Raw genomic sequence first — 14,418 nt, forward strand, 5'->3', positions numbered from 1 at the left:
GGTATTTTCAAATCTTTTTTTTTAATTTTTGCGGTAGGCAAAGGGTTAATGAACGGTTTAATGGGCCATGTTGCAATTGCAGCTTTAAAGGGAGCCATTATAAAAGGCCAACCCAATTCAGAAAGTTCGCGAACAAACAACGAGCTTTGAGCGAAAGCTACAAGGTGCTCGTTTTTATTGTGTTTGGCCGTCCCTTCTCGTTTTCTTCCTCAAGCTTAATTATCTCTAGAAACCCGCTCATTCTGTCCTGAGATTTCATCCCTAAAATGTTGCCTTTCTTCGCTTAATTGACCTTTTGGCGAATATGTGCTGCCACCTATGGGGCGATGGACGAACCTGAGGCGCACTGGGTTGGAGAGTATTTGTAGAGAAGAAAACGTTCACGTTAGGCTTCTTGTGTGCTACCGGCGCTACCGGTTCGTTTTCTTTTTGCTGCTCTCGCTCCGAAAGCCGTTGACTGGCTGAGCCGTTCTGGTGCGACTAGATCACATCGCAAAACGTCGGGTCAGCAAGCGAGTGCTCAAATCACGTCGCTTTTTGCTCGCGATGAAAGTTATCGCGCGACTATATCGCATCGCCTGTGTGACGAGGAAAGGTTCTCATATCATATTCCCCTCTCTTGCGGGAAGAGCTATATCGGCCAAACTGGCCGATGTATAAATGATAGAGCAAGGGAGCACGCAGCCTCGGTGAGAAGCACATCAGCAGGACATTTGTCAGCTCATTACCGGACCTGTGGATGCGATGCCGAGCTCACCAGCATAACCGTCCTTCATAAGAACAAGAACTCCTTCGCGCGTGAAGTGCTGGAGGCCCTGGCCATCGAAGAAAAATGAGAAGATTACGGTCTGCCACACCCCGTTGAATACTAGGCTAACCGCCGAATTCATAGATCCCACTTCACTCGAACTTAACTTCCAACGCCCTTGAGTGGGTGTCATTACGTTTCATAAATCCCCCTTCACTCGAAACGCTCCCTCGCCTCGCACTTCACTCGGACTTTTCTCGAAAAAATTCAAGTGAGCGGTGGCACCACCCTTCAACTACACTCGAGCCTCCCTTCATCGCAAAAGATGGCGGGTTACCCGGGTTATCGGAGTGATGCCGCTCGCAGGATCGCGTCTTTTGAGTTCGCTACTCGTGCGTGCGACCTTGTGTTCGGCGTTATGTACCCGCTCGGTCCGTCGGTGCCGCGGCGTAATCTATCGGACCGCCTGAACCCGATGGAGCTGTACAGTGACCGCCAGTTCCTCGCGAGATATCGCTTTACGAAGACGACGGTGAGGGAACTCCTGACGCTGCTGCCTCTCCAGCAAACCGGCGACAACCGAGGACTGCCGCTCACCCCCCTGCTCCAGTTGCTGGTCACCCTTCGCTTTTACGGCGCCGGGACCTTCCAGATGGTAGCGGGAGACCTGGTGCATGTCTCCCAGCCGACTGTCTGCCGCACAGTGAGGACGGTGACGACGCTCATCGCGAGGGTGCTCTTCCGAAGGCTGGTGCACTTCCCGGCTGCGTCGGAGTACCACGGCGTTATGCGCGACTTCTACGCAATGGGGCAGTTTCCTGGCGTCACGGGTTGCATCGACTGCACCCACGTGCGCATCAGAAGCCCCGGCGGAGATGATGCGGAAGTTTATCGCAATAGGAAAGGAGTCTTCTCCCTGAACGTCCAGGTGAGCTCATATTTCTTATACCCCCTTTATTGACGTAGCTTGCCTACTAAACTGCCAGGCTGGGAAGCATGGGTAATGCTCACGCAAAACGATTTCAGCTGTTCAACCCGATCATTGTAAAACATAGGGAAACCCTTTCATCAGCTGTGTTGTTGCTGCTTATTGTACACCTCTGGGCCCGCTCGAAATAGCCATTGCACAGCCTATACCTAGCTTGCATATGCGACGTTATTTACGGGCAACAGGCACGTAGCCAGCCCCGGGGGGGGGGGGGGGGGGGGGGGCAGTTGTTTCACTTGTTTTCGAGCATGAGCCAACTGGCCCAAATTGCCGTATTAATGCAATGTTATATACCTGCAGGCCATCACCGGCCCACAGCTACAGTTCTTTGATGTTGTGGCAAGTTGGCCAGGATCTGTGCACGACAGCCGCATCTTTGATGGCAGTCGTGCGCGTGCCCTTTACGAGGAGAGCAGAGTGCCCGGCGTCCTGCTGGGGGATATGGGCTATGCCTGTCTCCCTTTCCTGATGACGCCGCTCGCAAACCCTGGAGCGGCAAATAGTCCCGGAGGGAGGTAAGCCAAATCATCGGCAGAAGTATAAGATTTGTTTTGGTACTGCACTGACAACATCACTAATGTCTGTAATAGCAGGCAGTCATTGCCGGTGACAAACAGTTCTTCAAGCGTTTCATGGACAGATCACTTCGCCGATATCCAATGTTCTTTCCTACCTTGCCGAACCCTTGGCGGTTTCGACAAGGCTTGGTGCAAGCTCGAACTTGAGATTATTTTAGCACCGAGATGTTTCAATGGCGCCCTGTTATGGTTTCCATCCGTGACGTCACGAGTGGGATTTGCCTCGACGTGACGTCACCAGTTGTTATCCTGTCTACTTACCATCAGGTGCGACGACGACTTCGGTGGTGTGTTTAAAAAGCACAGTGGAAGCTAGGAGTCATTGCAATCCGAAAGTAACACCGTCAAAGCTGACAATCTGACAATGCTCATATGCCCACGGTTTGGCCAATCGTCGAAAGCTGACCGCAGCGGCGCTTTTGGTCGCGCACATCGCTAATGAACCATTTCCCCTAGCAGAGCGGAGCAAAGCGAGGTGTGATCGTGTGGTCTGTTTAAGACATAGCTTGCCCCGCCGTCGGTGGTTCATTCACTAAAAAGTAAATTCAGTCTAATTTTTCTTTTTCAGCATTAGGCAAATGAAAAAAAAATCATAAGATTTGACGACCGCGACCACTAAATTCAATCCACCTAGCAGAAGAAAACGTTTGTCGACGAAATGTCGCAAGAACGAAAAAGTTTCCATGAGATGTCAACAGTATCATGAAGCCGTGCGTGCACGAAAAGTTGTCAATAAAACATATCTAACCTCGACAAAAGAATGTCAACCTGTTATTTCCATACTGAAAAAGAAAATACAGTGATTGCAAGTATGTTCCCAGATGCCTAAAAATCGATCACATGCCTTATAATTTGATTTAGGTACAACAAGGCCCAGATCCGAACGAGGAACTCCGTCGAGAGGGCCTTTGGGGTCTGGAAGAGACGATTTCCCTGTTTGGATATGCGGCTCCAGCACAAGACTCGCCACTCATGCAGCATCATCACCGCGTGTGCGGCTTTGCATAATCTGGGACGTGCAAGAAATGAGCCCCTACCTCCTCCTCCACCCCCGCCACCAAGTCCCAGGGCACGGAATGCCAGAAGGCGGCGGCAGCCACACCTGCCACCGATTCTCCCGGAGGACTCTCCTTCGGGTCTGCGTATCCGGCAGAACATCATTCTGCTGAGCTTTACGTGAGCTGCACGTAGGCTCAAGAGGCCCATCACACAGGCCATGAAGGTGAGGAGTCGTACTTCCAAGTGTGTGATACTTCAGTTTGACTTTAAAAGTGAACCATCAGTAAAGCAGGCATAGCAGTTTGAACATGATTTATTGTGCAGCCTTCTGGCTCAGCTCCTGCAGCAGTATGTTTTCCTTGATACACAGGAGCTTCATCTCCATTTCGTGAATGGCATTTCTTTTTTTCAGCTCGTCCTCGCGCAATTTAATTTCCATTTCATGCAGCGCAGCTCTCTTGCTGAGTGCGTCGCGGTGGTCCTGTTCAAGGAAGTTGCAGCGCAGGGCATGCTCCTGCTGGACAAAGGCCATCCTCATATCGTTTTCCTCTGCGAGGCTCCTTTTTAGCAGCGCCATACGTCCTCCGACCTGGCGGGCACCACTGCCCACAGCTGCTGCCGCACTACCACTGTTGCACGCTGCAGCAGCCGCAGGTGTAGGAGCTGGTGACCCTGCAGTAGATGTCTGGCTAATCAGGCAAGCTGCTGGGGCTGCTGCAGGTCTATCAGCGATGCAGGCAGCCGCTGGTGACAGTGGTGCACCGACGTCTGAGGCAGGCCCAGCTGGTGAACCGGGCTCCTCTGCAATTGAAAGAACACGTAGAAGTTATGAAGTGAACAATGGGACATACATGAAGAGTAGAAAGGGTTTTTATAAGTTTGAGATTGTATTTTTGTTTTTCATGCAGTTGCAATTTGAAGTATTTGATTTTTTTTTTCTGCTGCTGATCTAATGTGTAACAATGTTTTCATCCATTTTGAACCTGTGCCATAAACTAGGCCACTAGATCACTTAACCGTTTCCACCTTTTGGAGTGCTTGGTATAGATATTTCTTGGCAGAAATCATGATATGATTATTTTAATACCCTGTGCTGTTTGTTTCTTTGTCAGGGGAGTATGGTCATTGTTAGTCTGCAGTAGTTGCCATGTACTGTTTTGAAGCTGTATGGAACCCAGCCCTGCAATGATATATGTTACCTTGTACATAAGTAATGTACATGCTGTTCGCACCATTTGTTCATTTTTACTAAATTATCTTGAAATTGAATGTTGTCATGCACACTTTTTACTTTGTTATTGACGACACAGTCATCTGCAACAAGATTAATATTAGATGAGATGGTTGCTGCAAGGTCATTCATGATTATTAAAAAACGTAGGGGTGCCAGTATGTACTACTGAGGAACACCAGGTGAAACATTTCTGAAGGCAGACTCATTATGATCTATAACCGTATCCATGCATATCCATGAGAAGATCAGTGGGTAAAGACGAAAAGGTACCAGTTTAGAAAGTACAGGTCAAGACATGGAAACGGTTCAAGCATTCTACCCAAGTCGGCATCAAGAGGGTCCTCCTCGCCGTCCAGCATCGGCTGCAGTAGTCGGAGAACTGGGAGGCTGCAGACCGGGGGCAGATAGGGTGCCCCATCGCTGTCCTCCATATTTTCCTGTCTGTTGAACACGTGTGAGGCCACCGCCCCAACCAGCACGGAGGTGGCGCTCATTGGCTTGCCATGTGGCCCCCCTCCTAAAGGAGCAAACAGTAGTCAATCTAGGCACTCCAAGTTCTAATGTTATCTAAGATCTGTTTTCCTTTTTAAATATACCCCGATTTATAGGCATGCATTTGCTGATAGGGAATGTTCATCCCCTCTGCCCCATGCGTAATGAAATGAAATATTGAGCATCTGGGTGTTGTCAGTTGTGATCTACTGTACATGTCCGCCGCAAAAACTGCAAGTAGAATTACTGATTTAACGGTAGTATTATATCGTGCTGCGGTTCCGTTCATGCTGCTCCATTGTCAGGTTACTACGGTATTCAACTGACAGCATTAGGTTGCATAACCGACTTGTCTGCGCACGTTCACGCTCCATCCCCCATGACAGGTATTCCAGAAACAACAGTTCGAAACAAGGGCGAATTTGTGACCGACAGTTCGGGCTACAAATGTGACCCATCGCTCATTCCGAGGAACTTTCAGCGCGATGAGAAACCTGAACGAGAGACTTGCCTGTTTTGTGGACCTTGTTTTTTTCTTTGGAATGGTCCTTCTTCGCTTTGGCCTTCACATTTTCCCACCATTTTTTTAGCTGTTTCACGTCCCGTCGATATACACCGTGGTTGCAGTTATACTCGTTGCAGAGTCGAATCCAAGTTGCCTTTTTTTTGTTTAACGACGATTCGTCGGTCTTTTTACATTCGATGATTTTTTTGTACGTCATTACAAGTTCCATCAGTATTGCCTTTTCGATCTCTGTGAACCGCGCAGCGGGTGCCTTGGCCTTATCCATTACACGCTACGGAAATGAAAACTTTAAAAGAACAAACCAGCAGGGCAAGTAAACACGAAAAGGCAACGGCGGTGGTGGCGTTGGAACAAGGATATCGGAAGGACTTGGAATGTATTCAGCATGGATATTGATGGCTATATTGCTGGCCAATTTAGTTTGAAAGAAGATGCACGAGCTACGTTCGTTTCTGAAATCGCAACATGTTTGTTATGTGCTAATATTTCTTTATAAACACAAATTATGTAAACACACTAAGAATTAACTTACTTTTGTGGTCTTACGCAAAGTATAAATATAAATTTCTTTTCTAGTCTCGCTCCCGGACGCATCCCGTAGAAGGGCTCCCTTCACTTGCTCGAGTGAAAGCGAAGTGCCATTTCAGAATGGTAAACCTCACTTCAAGTGGAAGTGCCCCTTCAACCGCCCTTCTGTAAGTGAAGGGTCGCCCTTCACTTGGCATGACTCGGAGTGACATCTATGAATTCGGCGGTAAAAGGTTTTTATAAGTGTTTATTCTGCCGTTAGACGAAGAAAAAAAAATGAAAGAAAGGGCCTAGGCCGGGAAGAAGACAAAGTAAAATTCAGTTGATAGTCAGCGTTGTCTTTGTCCAGTTCTTACGAAATTATTCTGCCGGCAGCCGGCAGAATAATTTTTCCGAAATTCTGAAAAACAAGACGAGGGCCAACTGGCGCTGATGTACTATTCACGGGCTCCCGCTTTCAGAGATCTCAATCACCGGCAAAAAGTATAATCCAACAACAATTCTGGTCTCAATCAACGCAGTTCGTCGCAAGGAACAAGTGCACACCATCATCCAGCGCGTGAGTGAATTTCCCTCGGAAATATCGCTTCTCGAAGTTCCCAAGCGACGGCCGCCACGCTAAGCCTACTAACCAGGTACGCAGCATTTTACCCGGTGCTCGTGCGCTAGGCACGTGCCTTCGCCCCACGCCGCCTCCGGCTCACAACCCAAGCATGGCAACGGCCATGGAGGCAAGCGATGCTACCGGCATCCCCCTCCAAGAAGAACAACCCGAACGAGACGACTGGGTAGAAATACGCAGGCGAAGATCCAAAAAGGTCAAGCCACAAAATACCGAGGCCACAATCTCAGTCTCTCAACCGACGCCGCAGAGGGCCCTAACTAGACAACCAAGACTACCTCCGCTCCCTCGAGACGATTTCAAAATTATTATTCGCCCGCGAGGAGCCTTAAATCTTGCCAACCTCGAGACTATCCACCTCTCTCGCGCCATCGCGGAGAAAACTCGGCAACATACCCGCGACCGACCAAACTCGACAACATTCCAAGTCCGCATGGACAGAGTACAAAATATCGCCATCGCAAGCACCCCAAGTGAAGACCTGGCCCGACACATCAGAGACATTCCAACCCTGCGTTTTGGTGACAACGAATATGAAGTTACCGCTTATATTGCCGCCCCCGACGACTCGGCTCGCGGCGTGGTGCGTGGCATCCCGCCCGAGACCACTGGCCAAGAACTAATCGACAATCTCTACTCGCCGGGCTATGAAGTTCTTTCAGCCCGAATGATCGGAAAAACATCGACAGCTCTTATTACTTTCACCGGCAAGCAATTACCGAAATATGTCATCTTCGAGCACGCAGCACTTCCATGCAGTTGGTATCTACCTACCCGTCACGCCTGCTACATATGCCACGAGATCGGTCATCGCGCTGATGTGTGCCCAAACCCGGACACTGTTAAGTGCGTGATGTGTGGTGTTTCCAACCCAACGAAAAGCCACGAGTGTACGCCCCGATGTGCTCTATGCACAGGCGCCCACCCTACGGGCTCCAAGGAGTGCCCTAAAAAGCTGGCTCACCGCCCACCAACATCTGTCTCGAACCATCACCGAAGACGAAAGGACACTCGCGTCAACTCCCGGTCACGCTCCCGCTCCAGAGGGCCACAAAGGACGGGACCGAGGCAACGGTCTTCCTCAAGACCAAGGTCCAATTCCAGGACACGATCAAGCAACCCACAATGCGACAAGGCACCAGCAGCACTCTGTCAACCAACAGACAACAACAGGGTGAGCTGGGCAGCGCGGCTATTCCCACAAAACAACCAAAAGAGGCAGACCACTTCCTCTTCGTCCTGCGCGCCGGATGTTAGTCAGCAGCTAACCGAAATTTTAAACCAGTTAAAGGAACTAAGGGCTGAGAATCAACAACTTAAAGAGGAGAGTCGGCAACTTAGAGAGGAGAATAGGCAACTCCGAACACTCCTTACACCCTCAAGATCCTCGCCACCCCCAGACCCCTCCCAGGTCATACCCGCGATCAAATCACATCCGGGGAAAAAAACAACCTCACCAGTGTCAGCTTCCGATGAAGTGGCTGTAATCCCCGAACCCACTGGCCCCATGCCCTCGCAAATAGAAACAGGACTAGGAGAAACACTCGTACAATCACAACAACAAATGCAACAGCAAATCATTCAGATCCAGCAGCAAATGCAGCTGTCCCAAGAGCAGTCCCAACAACAGCTGCAAGAGATGAAACAGGCGCTCCAGCACCTTCATACTCTCATTAACACTGAAGATACTGACCACGCAAACCGCAAAAAAGCAAAACTAATACCCAACCTAGAATCCCCCTCCCTTCCTACTCATACACCCGGTCATGATGAATAATCAGGCTCAACAAACTTCCCACAACCTAACCATTTGGCAATGGAATTGTCGTATGTACAAACAAAAACATGCCTCTCTTCGTCAATACATATGCGATGCCGAAACCCCCCCTGATGTCATAGCAATTCAAGAAACCGGATCGGTCCCATCGCAATCCGGCTACAACTGTCATACAACGTCCGCCGATAGTAGAGTCGCCACACTCACTGCCAAATCACTCACCACTGTTCTGCACCAAATTGATGGCAGTAACATCGACCATAACCTTATCGAGATCCTGCCTGCACAAAGGGGTCAGATGAGTATTTTCGTGCTCAATGTCTACAGTCCACCAAGTCGACGAAAGGAGAATTTTGCCTACCTGTTCGCCGCGACTTTCAAACTAGCCAAGCAGAACGGCGTCGTCATCCTGGGCGACTTTAACGCGGCGCACCCAGCTTGGGGATACGGCAAGGCGACCGTGAAAGGCAATAAATTGTGGGAGCTCATCCATCAACAGGGCCTCACAGTACACACAGACCCTGCCTGCCCTACCAGGATTGGCAACAGTGTGTTGCGTGACACGTGCCCCGACTTGACAATGACCAAGAGGCTCGCAGACGCTGAATGGTGCAACACCGAGGAAACGCTCGGAAGTGACCACTGCATTCTCATCACTACGGTCCCCCTCATTCGCAAGAACTCCTACATCAAAAAGACACGACTCGTTAATTGGGACGAGTTTCGTAAGCAGAGAGAAACCACTTCCACTTCAGAGATCATTTCCTTCGACGAATGGGTGAGCGCACTACAACACGACGTCTCCGCTTATGCCAAAGATATCATGTTAACCGACGAACGACAAGCCGTTGACCCCCACTTACTCCATCTGTGGGAAGCTCGACGAAGCTTGATCAAGCGATGGCGTCGGCAGAAGCACAACAGGACCCTCAAGATTCGGATAGCAAGGCTCACAGAGGAGGCCGCTGATTACGCTGTGGACCTCATGCAACAGAACTGGCAACAGTTCTGCAACAGCCTGCAGGGCACCCTGGGCACCGCCAAAACCTGGTCCCTGATGCGCCACCTGCTTGACCCCACCAAGAGCAAGTCAGCCACCCGGCATATTATCACAAAACTCCTACATCAATATCCAGGGACAAGCAAGGACATTCTCGACGCTCTGCGGGACAAGTACATAGGGCAACAACATCCGCCCTCTCAGCCCATGGAATACCATGGTGCCCCCAACGCGGACCTTGATAATCCCATCACTTTGGCCGAAGTGAATCAAGCCATCCAGGCTCTTACCCGCAATACCACCCCCGGTGCGGACAAGATTACAAACCGTATCATTCGAAACCTAGACGACCCTTCCATCCAAGCCCTCACCAATTTCTTTAATCAGCATTGGGAGGAAGGCACATTACCGGCAGCGTGGAAACTTGCCGATATCATCCTGATCCCCAAGACCGGCAAACCACCCAAATTGGAGAACCTGAGGCCCATCTCTCTCACTTCATGTATTGGGAAGCTGTTCGAGCACGTGATACTCAACCGGCTCCAGCCATACGTCGAGAACAACAACCTCGTACCACCGACAATCTTCGGCTTTCGTCCGCACCTCAGTACGCAAGACATCCTCCTCCAACTACACGAGGATATCAATCGACAAGTCTCCGCTCACAGCACTAGAGCCATCCTGACGCTGGATCTGAAGGAGCATTTGACAATGTGAGTCACGACATCATACTTACCAATCTCAGTGATCTAAACTGTGGTCAACGAACCTTTGCTTACATTCAAGCATTTTTACAAAACCGCACCGCCACGATCGGCATTGGCGACCTTCGGACCCAACCTCTCCCCACTCCCAACAGGGGAACGCCACAAGGAGCGGTTCTGTCGCCTATGTTGTTTAACGTGGCGATGATGAAGCTCCCTGCCCAACTCGCAGAAATAGAGGGTGTCTATCACGCCCTCTACGCCGATGATATTACTATCTGGTCCACCTCCGGCTCTGACGGGGAGATCCAAGATGCCTTACAGCGCGCGACCGACGTGGTTCAACGGTATGCACGTGGTGGGGGTCTTCAATGTGCGCCTGAAAAATCGCAGCTGCTCATTGTAAAGAAGAAATGCCGGAACATTCCTTATGATCCGCCACAGCTTACTCTCACTCTCGAGAATCAAGTCATTCCGCAAGAGACATGCATTAGGATTCTCGGCCTCTTTCTCCAACAAGACGGCGGAGGATCACACGCGCTTCAACGTCTTACGTATACCACGAATCAAATCCTTCGTATGATGGGACGAATTGCCAACAGACGACACGGCCTGAAAGAGGAAGACGCTACCCGTCTCATCCAAGCACTCATCATTAGCCGTGTAACCTACTCTGTCCCCTATCTGACCCTCAAACCTCGGGAACGAGAAAAACTCGAAGTACTGATTCGCCGGTCTTATAAACAAGCCCTCGGTCTTCCACCCGGAAGCTCGACACCACGTCTCTTGTCTCTCGGCATTCACAATACCGTCGAAGAGCACATTGAAGCACACCTCACAGGTCAACGCGAACGTCTCAAGCTAACACCTGCAGGCAGGCAGGTTCTAACTCGTCTGGGCTACCCAATTCAAACTCTGGGCCACAGTGAAACAATTCCCCTCACTGCTGCTTATCGCACCAAAATTTCAGTTGCCCCAATACCCAAAAACATGCACCCCGAGTTCCATCAGGGGAGACGACAGGCTCGCGCCCGCACTCTTCAGAAGAAACTTCAATATGCCCGCCACGTCAGATACACTGACGCCGCCAGTTACCCGGGTCGACTGGCCATGGCTGTCAGCGTAATCGACGAAGACATGCGAGAAGTGACCACCGCGACCGTTCCTACCTCCCTCCCACTCGAGGCAGAAGAAGCGGCCATAGCGCTCGCTATCACGTCCACCCCAGCTATCACATCTCTTTCAATAATTACTGACTCGCAGGCGGCTTGCCGTAGTTTTGTCAACGGTCGCCTCTCCAGATTTGCTCATCGAATTTTAGCTAATCACCCCCCTGAACAACTCCCTACAGTATCCTTGATATGGACGCCGGGGCATAATTCCCTGAGCGGGAACGAACGCGCACACGCGTCAGCCCGAGCTTTAACTCTCCGGGCCCCGCCACCGCAGGAAGACCCATCCCTGGTCCCCATCCCGATCCCCCTTACCTATCGTGACATCCTTCAACATCTCCGATTGAGTCGCCGCACCCTTCCTCCGCCGCACAAATCTCTAACGAGGGAGGACGCTGTAGGTTGGCGCATGTTGCAAACAAATACTTTCCCCCACCTCAGCCTCTTACATGCCATGTACCCTACAGTATACCCCACAAACAAATGTCCCCTGTGCACCGAAAAGGCTTCACTATATCACATCACGTGGGCATGCCCTAAGATTCAGGCTGCCCCCCCAGTTCCCAACCCAAACGCCGAGCAGTGGGAAGCTGCGCTGTCCAGCTGGGATCCGGACGACCAGCGTAATTTGGTCTCGCGGGCCCGTGCCGCAGCGACAGCTACAGGGGCCCTGGAATGAGGGCTCCTCTCACCTCGGAAGAGCCAAACGAATTGTTTATTAAAAGTTTTTTCTCTCTCTCCGAAATTCTACCGGCAGTCACCTCCGGCGCGTGTATCAGTGGGGAGCTCGTTAACATAGCCCCCCCCCCTCCCCCTCCTTTAGCGGCGACAGTCTGCGGCTGCTCATTAGAAATATATTGACCTTTTTGGCCCACCAGTACCACCGCATCGCGGCGGCGTGCCGGCCGGCCCAAGCCCCGCTGTCCTCCATTCACCCCCAAAAAGGAAGTGTTTCGTCAACAACATTCGTGTTTTTTTTTGTGTTCTTTTTTCAGTGTTAATTCTAAAAGAGTGATGTCTTAAATATCGCCTAATACCTCAACAAAAAACAAAATTCCGAAGAAAAAAAAAATTCCCTCGGGGGATTGAACTAAGATCCTGCTGTGTATGAGGCGCACATCTTACCCACTGAGCTAATCCGCTTTCTTTTTTTACCTTTTTTTTTATTAAAAGTATGTCTATTTACAAAGTTTAAAAATGATCACATTGGTTGCCATACACTTATCATGTCAGTGAGCACTGTTTGAGAGGCGAGGACCGCGATTCACACACAAATTCAAAATGTATCTCGCTCAATCATTTCTCTGTAGCGTCACATGCACCCCAAGCAGCCACTCGCGCAGTGGCCCGGGAATCCTTGTTTACCACTGAGCCTTTAGAGCGCGGTTATGCATACGCGTTCCAAATAGCGACCAACATTCAAGCCCTTGTTGTTCCGTCGCCTCAAGAAGGCTGCTCACGCACAGAAAGCCGTCGCAGAAGTGTTGCCAGGCGGGCTTGGATCCCTCTCGGACCTCCAAGTGATCCGCCCTCGACCGCCACAGCGCATATAGACCGAGGAGTGCCAGCAGCTCCCATGCCCTACTCTGTGCACTGTCGCCGAAAAGCAGAAATTTTGCGCTCTTCCACTCTACGTAAAGATCTATCTGCAGCACTGCTCGAAGCTCTGCTCAAAAAAGCTCCGCATTCGTACAGTACAAAAACACATGTTCAAGTGTTTCGGGAAACGGACACAACGCACAATTTGTTGACCACGGTTCAAAGAAACCTTTTTTAACCAGCCACGTCTTGACCGGCAGTACTTCGAAATGGAAGCGTAGGAAAAAATTCTTGACTGCCGTTCTGACAGGGTATCTACGTAAGCGACGAAATACATCCGATTTATCCACACTTCCCGGAAAGCTGCGATAGAGTGGGGGCGGTATGAGCAAATCAACTGTGTCCCAGTATAGAGATTCCTTTTAACTTTCTGAAGGTACTCGTCGGAAAAGCGGGCTCGGAAAAATTCCTTCGCCGCTGCTGTTTCCTGGTAAAACTTCAGAGCACGTGCTCGGAAGTCTCCAGTGTCCCCCTTGAGCCGCGGCCCCAAAACGCTTCCTCCCAGCTCCTTAAACGCAGAAATCACGAGAGGATTGCCTTGATCGCGGAAAAATAGGAAACGCTGTACTTTCAGCTTAAGTTCTACGTTTACAAGGCCCAACCCTCCTTTCTTCTGGCTTACAAATAGGTTGTCACGCCTCATACGTTCAAAACCCGAGTCCCAGATAAACGTTGCGAAAAATCTATGCACCTTCGCCACGTCACTTTGGGAGCACGGCAACACTTGTGCCGCGTACCAAACGGTCGGGAAAAAAACAAAGTTACACATAAATGCGCGATTGAACAAAGAGAGTTCCCTAGCATGCCAGTCAAGCACCTTACTTCTGAGGCGATTAATGTCCAAACCACCGCATCGGCCACTCAGTTTCTCTGCGGTCAAACTGAGCCCTAGGTAATTCGAAACGCTCGTCGTCCAGGTGACACCGAGGAACTGCTCCGGTTTCAAGTCCCAGTCTCCAAGCCAGGCTCCGACAGATTTGTCTGTGTTCATCGCCGCACCCGAGACACTGCAGAAGTCTGCGATGTGTTGGGTTACAGCGCGCACTTGCATCCTTGACGAGCACAACACCGTGACGTCATCTGCGTAGGCGAGCACTTTAAGCGTACCCGACGCTAGGGACAGCCCACGAATGCTCGCGTCACCGATAATAGCCCTGCACAACGGTTCCAGGTACAATGCAAACAGAATAGGCGACATCGGGCTGCCTTGTCGCACGGATCGGGTAACTGCAATGGGAGCCGTCCTGTTGCCGTTGACCAGGAGCCGCGTCGTGATGTCACGGTAGCACAGCTGCACATATCGTAGCAGTCGCACCCCGATCCCACACTCCTCCATGAGCCGGAAGAGGAACGAATGGCGAACCCGGTCGAAGGCTTTGCTCAGATCTACCTGAAGCACTGCCACTGGAAGCTTCAACACCTGCTCTGCCTCGCACACGATTCGCATCGCG

The 14,418-nt window shown here is 50.7% G+C and overlaps 2 protein-coding genes across 2 annotated transcripts; one reads left to right on the top strand and one right to left on the bottom strand.

Annotated features, from left to right (window-relative positions):
* Positions 1-1,056: 1,056 nt before the first annotated feature.
* On the top strand, positions 1,057-3,874 carry LOC120847546 (putative nuclease HARBI1). Its single transcript, XM_042292079.1, has 4 exons — positions 1,057-1,676; positions 2,037-2,251; positions 3,176-3,536; positions 3,762-3,874. The coding sequence occupies exons 1-3, from the start codon at positions 1,074-1,076 to the stop codon at positions 3,492-3,494; spliced, it is 1,137 nt and encodes a 378-aa protein (XP_042148013.1). The 5' UTR covers positions 1,057-1,073; the 3' UTR covers positions 3,495-3,536; positions 3,762-3,874.
* On the bottom strand, positions 3,545-5,830 carry LOC120847547 (myb/SANT-like DNA-binding domain-containing protein 3). The gene is made up of 3 exons (XM_042291596.1): positions 5,551-5,830; positions 4,867-5,064; positions 3,545-4,114 (listed from the first exon to the last, which is right to left on the bottom strand). The coding sequence occupies exons 1-3, from the start codon at positions 5,828-5,830 to the stop codon at positions 3,627-3,629; spliced, it is 966 nt and encodes a 321-aa protein (XP_042147530.1). The 3' UTR covers positions 3,545-3,626.
* Positions 5,831-14,418: the final 8,588 nt, after the last annotated feature.

This window comes from Ixodes scapularis, unplaced genomic scaffold (assembly GCF_016920785.2).
Source record: "Ixodes scapularis isolate PalLabHiFi unplaced genomic scaffold, ASM1692078v2 PGA_scaffold2__306_contigs__length_199485367, whole genome shotgun sequence".
Taxonomy (NCBI): Eukaryota; Metazoa; Arthropoda; class Arachnida; order Ixodida; family Ixodidae; genus Ixodes; species Ixodes scapularis.

What these genes read in the sequence shown, in the direction of transcription:
- LOC120847546 (XM_042292079.1), top strand. Translation starts at nt 1,074, where the DNA reads ATGGCGGGTTACCCGGGTTATCGGAGTGATGCCGCTCGCAGGATCGCG. An exon ending in TCTTCTCCCTGAACGTCCAG is followed by an intron (nt 1,677 to 2,036) that starts GTGAGCTCATAT and finishes ATATACCTGCAG; the next exon opens with GCCATCACCGGCCCACAGCT. An exon ending in GCAAATAGTCCCGGAGGGAG is followed by an intron (nt 2,252 to 3,175) that starts GTAAGCCAAATC and finishes AATTTGATTTAG; the next exon opens with GTACAACAAGGCCCAGATCC.
- LOC120847547 (XM_042291596.1), bottom strand. Translation starts at nt 5,830, where the DNA reads ATGGATAAGGCCAAGGCACCCGCTGCGCGGTTCACAGAGATCGAAAAG. An exon ending in AAACAAGGTCCACAAAACAG is followed by an intron (nt 5,065 to 5,550) that starts GCAAGTCTCTCG and finishes TTGCTCCTTTAG; the next exon opens with GAGGGGGGCCACATGGCAAG. An exon ending in CCCTCTTGATGCCGACTTGG is followed by an intron (nt 4,115 to 4,866) that starts GTAGAATGCTTG and finishes TTTCAATTGCAG; the next exon opens with AGGAGCCCGGTTCACCAGCT.